At 50.3% G+C, this 6,506-nt stretch overlaps 1 protein-coding gene across 1 annotated transcript in view; it reads left to right on the plus strand.

The window, feature by feature from the left end:
- Window positions 1-3,854, plus strand: part of PCDH8 (protocadherin 8) — a 9,666-nt gene extending 5,812 nt beyond the window's left edge. Inside the window, 4 exon segments of the mRNA XM_014306901.2 lie at window positions 5-699; window positions 701-1,997; window positions 2,140-2,350; window positions 2,820-3,854. Of these exon segments, the coding sequence (XP_014162376.2) occupies window positions 5-699; window positions 701-1,997; window positions 2,140-2,350; window positions 2,820-3,193 (2,577 nt within the window). The 3' untranslated portion in view covers window positions 3,194-3,854.
- Window positions 3,855-6,506: the final 2,652 nt, after the last annotated feature.

Consider the following 6,506-nt stretch of genomic DNA (forward strand, 5'->3'; position numbering starts at 1 on the left):
GGAGGTGCGTGACATCAATGACAATGCACCGCGCTTCCCCCATGCCCAGATGGCGCTGGAGGTGTCGGAGAGTGCTGCACCCGGCACACGCCTCCCGCTGGAGGTGGCTGTGGATGAGGACGTGGGCTCCAACTCCATCCAGAGTTTCCAGGTCTCCCTCAACAGCCACTTCGGTGTGGAGGCACAGACACGGGCGGATGGAGCACGCTGTGCCGACCTGGTGCTGCTCCAGGAACTGGACCGGGAGCGCCAGCCCTCCTACACCCTGGAGCTCGTGGCCAAGGATGGTGGCAGCCCAGCACGCTCAGGCACAGCCACCGTGCATGTCCGTGTTCTCGATGCCAATGACAACAGTCCCACCTTTGCCCAGAGCTCAGTCACAGTGGAGTTGCCCGAGGATGCACCACCTGGCTCCCTGCTGCTCGATCTGGATGCTGCTGACCCTGATGAGGGCCCCAATGGTGAGGTGGTCTATGCCTTCAGCAGCCAGGTGCCCCCTGAGGCACGGCGGCTCTTCCGCCTCGACCCGCGCTCAGGCCACCTCACCCTGGAAGCTGCCGTGGACTACGAGCGCACCCGCACCTACGAGCTGGACGTGCGTGCCCAGGACCGCGGGGCCAGCCCCCGTGCTGCCACCTGCACCGTCGTCGTGCGCCTCACCGACGTCAATGACAACGCTCCGCGCATCAGCATCAGCGCCCAGCGCCACGGACCGCGACTCGGGCGCCAACGGGCAGGTGCGCTGCAGCCTCCGTGGGCACGACCACTTCGCCCTGCAGCGGGCCTACGAGGACAGCTACATGATCGTCACCACAGCGGCGCTGGACCGCGAGCGCATCCCCGAGTACAACCTCACCGTGGTGGCTGAGGACCTGGGCTCGCCGCCCTTCAAGACTGTCCGCCAGTACACGGTGCGGGTGAGCGATGAGAATGACAACGCGCCGCTCTTCGCCAAGCCCCTCTACGAGGTGGCTGTGCCAGAGAACAACCCCCCGGGCGCCTACATCACCACCGTGGTGGCTCGTGACCCTGATCTTGGCCACAATGGTAAGGTCACCTACCGGCTCCTGGAGACACAGGTCATGGGGGCCCCCATCTCCACCTACGTCTCGGTGGACCCCGCCACTGGGGCCATCTATGCCCTCAGGACATTCAACTATGAGATCCTCAAGCAGCTGGACCTGAGGATCCAGGCCACTGATGGTGGCTCCCCACAGCTCTCCAGCAGCACTGTTGTCAAAGTGAGAATGGTGGACCAGAATGACAACCCTCCTGTCATCATCCACCCAGTGCTCACCAATGGGACTGTGGAAATCGGTGTGTCCAGCAAGACCTCCCGTGACTCCCTGGTGGCCCAAATCAAAGCTCGAGATGCAGATGATGGGGCCAATGCTGAGCTCACCTTTGCCTTCCTGGAAGAGTCCCAGCAAGACCTCTTCACCATCAACCCAAGTACTGGGGACATTGTGCTGAGGGGTGACCTCTCTGAAGAGCTGGGACAGCTATTCAAGGTCATCCTCACTGTGACAGACAATGGCAGACCTCCCCTGGCCACAACTGCCACAGTCAACTTCCTGGTGACCGCCACTGCTCCATCCAGTATCCAAGACATAGCCAAGCCCAGCTCCTGGGAAGGAAAGGCTTTGCAGTGGGACATCCCTCTGATCGTGATCATTGTCCTGGCAGGCAGCTGCACCCTCCTCCTGGTAGCTATAATCACCATCGCCACCACCTGCAACAGGCGCAAGAAGGGGAACAACATCAAAAACAACACTGCCCTGAAGGACCAAATAGACATCTCCCACCTGGAGAAGGGTCATCAGGAGGAGGGCAGCCAGAAAGGGAACGTGTTTGAGGTCCGAACCTTTCCCAGCAAAACCTGCTTCACCAGCCCCGACCCCTCTCCAGCAGCTGAAGAGATCCCCACCACTGAGAGTGGCAGTGACAGCACTTGCCTCTACGAGGGTCAGAAGAGGCTGAGGGGACAGAGTGGGGAGGTAAGGTCCCACTGCAGGGAAGTGGGGCAAAGGGTTGGGGGTGTCTTGGAGGATATGAATTAGCTGCAGAGGTGCAGTTAATATTGGTTTACTTTTCACCACTTGCCTCCCTTATGTCTCCTTTGATTTTCCTCCCCACCAGCAGGGTTTTGCTGCCACTCCAAGCTACAACAAGGAGCCTGCTCCCCCCGTGGCCATTTGGAAGGGACACTCCTTCAACACTATCTCCGGCCGGGAGGCAGAGAAGTTCAGTGGCAAAGACAGCGGCAAAGGCGACAGTGATTTTAACGACAGCGACTCGGATATCAGCGGAGATGCCCTGAAGAAAGATCTCATCACACACATGCAGAATGGTAAGGGCTCTGCCCCTGCTCCCCACTGAACCTCAGACAGAAAGATGGGTGGATGGGGAGGTGGATGAAGGGACCCATCCATGGGGCACAGTGATCAGGCAGGGCAGCTGTGGGGGGGAAGCCAGACACTGCATGGCTCAAAGTGCCCATCTCCTTGTAGCAGGCTGTTAGGTGTTGGTTCCTCTCTGTACTGAGAGCCCAGCACAAATTAGCATTTGCCAGAAGTGCTGTAGGATTGGATTTTTTTCCTAAAAAAGGGTTCCCTTAAAGCTAGAATTGTGAGGAGTGTCCCTAACAAAACAACATTACCTAACCAAGCATGGGTTTTTGTTGTGCTGTAAAGCATCGCCTCCCCACTCCCACCATCAGTGCAGTGAATCATCCTGTGATTGGTAACTCTCAGGATTGTGAACGGTGTGCATTTATTCCTGCAGTAACGACAGGTTTCTCCTCCCCTATCTCTCTCTAGGTCTGTGGGCATGCACAGCTGAATGCAAGATCCTGGGGCACTCCGACCGCTGCTGGAGCCCCTCCTGTGGCCGCGCCAACCCTCACCCTTCTCCATATCCTTCAGCACCCCTCTCCACCTTCTGCAAGAGCACATCCTTGCCCAGGGATCCCCTTCGCAGGGACAACTTTTATCAAGCCCAGCTGCCCAAAACAGTGGGGCTTCAGAGCGTCTATGAGAAGGTGCTGCACAGGGACTTTGACCGGACGATCACACTCCTCTCCCCACCGCGCCCTGCACGGCTCCCTGACCTTCAGGAGATCGGGGTACCCCTGTTTCCAGTCCCCTCAACTAGATACCTGGGCCCACAGACTGAGACAACTGAGAAGGCATAGCCCAGAGTGCTCCCCTCATTGAGTGCACCCCTCCCTGCGCACACAACTAGGTCACTCCCAAGAGCCTTTAAGTTATTGACCAGATCCAGTGTCGTATGTGTAAATATGCAAGATGTGCCTTAAAAATGAAGTCGTTTGGGAAAGATTTCCAATCAGATCAGTACTGTTTGATATTTGCAAACAAAAGAAATTGTTTGTAGTTAATGTAATTTTTATGAAATGTGCAGTATTTAAATTTCTTTTCATGTTTTCTACATTGGGGTTTTTTCTTTTGCTTTTGGTTTACCCATGGCCTGCCATTTTTTGTAGTGTTTTTAACCTGTACATTGTGTAATGTAATGTTTGTACATAATGAAAATTTGTTATATTTTTATATAATAAATACTTAAAAATGGGAATTCTTGCCAAAGGAGCTGTCTGAAAGACACAGTAATAACAATTAATAATAATAATATCCTGAATATGTAGAATCTTGTAAGGGAAATTCCTCTTTCACGGTGTAATAATAACCTAAGCAATCCAGTGTACTGAGAAGTTTGCCTTGCCAAATGTGACTTGTATTTCTTGAGTCTGTGGTCAACTTAAGTGTTATTTAATTGCCTTTGGTTCCTGTAATCTGTATCACTGATAAACACTAATAAAGGTTTTGTGATGTTCAGAGGCTTCTGTTCATGGATTTCATGCTTCGGGGCATAGAGGTCTTCACAGGTCAACAAAAGTATTTTGTCCTGGGAAATGCAGTGGGAAGGAGCTACTTTTAGTCTTGCCCATCGTCGGTCTCTGGCAATACCTCTGCAGGCTTAGCTCTAAATGCTGGGTGGGAGGGAAGCTGGGGTGAAAGAGCCAGCCTTTGCTTGTCACTGCCTGGTCTGAGCTCTTCCAGCTCAGTCTTTTGTGGATGGGGAGTGGTGTGATTTTAGGAAAGCAAGTGAAGCTCTGTTCATCAGTGGAAACATTTGTGCTGTGCTGATGTCTTTGCATCAGCAGCCACCCAAGCACTTTGCTTTCTGCTCTGGCTGAGACATTGAGTCAGGCTCTATGGGTGTGTGCTCAAATGTTTGCCCCTTGTTAAAGCAGCCTTACTAAAGGACAGTAGCTTGTGTTTGTGTGCATATATTTATATACCAAGGGAAAGGTGCATAAAACAGGAATCAAAAATGTTGAATTTATTGACATTTTCTATGGTACATATTTCTCTTCTCACTGAAATGACTGTCCTAGAAAAAAACAATACAGAGCTTTGAAATTCCTTCCTATGGGGGTTTCAAGCTAAAAGCAGATCTCAAATCCTTCTGCTGAAATCAGGTATAGAATAGCATTTAATGAAACAAAATGAAGCATGAAGGTTTCTTCCTGTGCTCAAAAAAATGCTTACACCAGAAGTAACACTTGTACTGGAGTTTTAATATTTGATTGAAGTTTTCCAAAAGGGAGAACTGCTCCTTATGTGGACTATATAACTTCACATTTTGTGCAAATCAATAATCCAAAAATCTGTACAAGGCAAAGCTTTGGGGTTTTATCATGAGTTCTTTAACTATTTATCTAATTGGTATGGTACGTATCTATAAAATATGGGTCACCAAGGAAATATAAAACTTTCTTAGATATAAACAAGGCTCTATTTGGCTTTGTGTCTCAAAATGTCAGCCGAAAACATTATCCCACCTGTATGTCCCTTAACCAACAAAAATCCCCTTCCTCCCCCAACTTCCAGCTTTCTCAAGCCCCTGCAGCAAGAGTGGCAGAACCCAATCAAGTTTTTGTGCACATGGGGTCTGAGTTTTAACTGGGGCTTCATAAATGCCACAGTGTAAAGATTTGTGGTGGAGAAAGAGTTTCAGAGGTTGTACTTGAAGGGAATTTAAATCAGGCTGATGCAAGACTCAGTTGGGAAGCTACATTTGTGATACATCTCCTGTGGTCAGGAAAACAGGTGAGCATTTCTGGTGATTCCTCTAAAGTCTGGTAGTAAAAATCATGATGCATCTAATGAACTTAGAGGGTCATCTTGGTTAAATTTAGAGCTGAAGTTGTGGCTGGAGGACGGGTGCTGAGAAAGAAAGCTGGTAGCCTCCCTTCTGGCTAATCACCAGTGATGCAGAGCAGCAATGCCAGCATGGGAAGTAATTAGTCATAGCTGAACTCAAGGAGGGAAAGGCTCTCTGTCAAAAAAAGCAGGGCTCTCTGATAAGCTGGTTCTTCCTCATCTAGCTCAAAAGCCTGGGTACATACCCCAACAGCTTCACAGCAGGTTCCTTGACTCCTCTGGCAGGGCCAACAGGATGTAGTCACAGATGAAGAAGGGTTCATTGCACTGGGTTTTGGCATCAAATTTGTGCTGCTTCCTGCAACAGAGCTTGTGCCCTTCTGTAAGTGGATTGATGCTCCTCACTGCCTGATCAGGAGTTTGGGCCAACCCAGTGCAAGGCAACCATGAAATGATAGGAAACTAAAGTCACTTGTTCCTGTTCCCATAACAGCTTTCAGCAGCAAGAAGCTACAATCTCATTGGGGTTTGAGATCTGTCTGTTCTGGCATCCCATATGCTGTAAAATGTTGGATTTTAGTATTAAATACCACTTGGTATTTAAATCTGAGCCCATCATTTCACAGGGACTCTCTGGTTAGTGGAAAGATACAGACTTAGTTCTGAGAGCTTCTGATCTTGGCCTGGCTAGGCAACAGGGACTATTCAGGTGCATCACTGAAACTCCTGATCTCCCCTTTTCTTGTAAGGGCAAGGGGCAGCAGTCTAGACTCCTGTAACTTTTACGTGCCTAAAATTAAATGAGGGAAGTCTCCAAGTTCCATCAGATAAGAGCACACACCACCCAAAACGCAACTGAGTGCAGGGGGAGCCCAAGGCATAGCTCCTGGGCTAAGTCCCTGGGATCAAACATTTGCTCCATTGATGCTATTTCACTGTGTATGTCCTAGTTTTTTTCTTTTAGTTTTTGATTATCCTGAGATTTTTGCTAACATACTTCAGGAATTAGCAGTCCAGTTCAGGAATGCAGCAGTCCTATCAGTTAAATTCCATTTATTTGCCAAGCATGGTGTGACATCAGCCCTGTGTTGCATGGTGAGACTGTATGACCACAGAACCTCTTGCTTACACAGAGCTACCTTCTCCTGTCTGCCTTTCCCTGGCTCAGTGGGCAGAGGTGTGGAGGGGGTGCCAAGACACAGGACTGGAGACAGCACTCCTTCACTGAGCCAGCACTGATTCCATGGCCCAAACTGGCTACAGCAGCAGGACAAAAGCACTGACGCTGAGCTTGAGCCTGCTCCTCAGCTGGAGCCTGCTCCT

The sequence above is a fragment of the Geospiza fortis genome, unplaced genomic scaffold (genome assembly GCF_000277835.1).
Source record: "Geospiza fortis unplaced genomic scaffold, GeoFor_1.0 scaffold194, whole genome shotgun sequence".
Taxonomy (NCBI): domain Eukaryota; kingdom Metazoa; phylum Chordata; class Aves; order Passeriformes; family Thraupidae; genus Geospiza; species Geospiza fortis.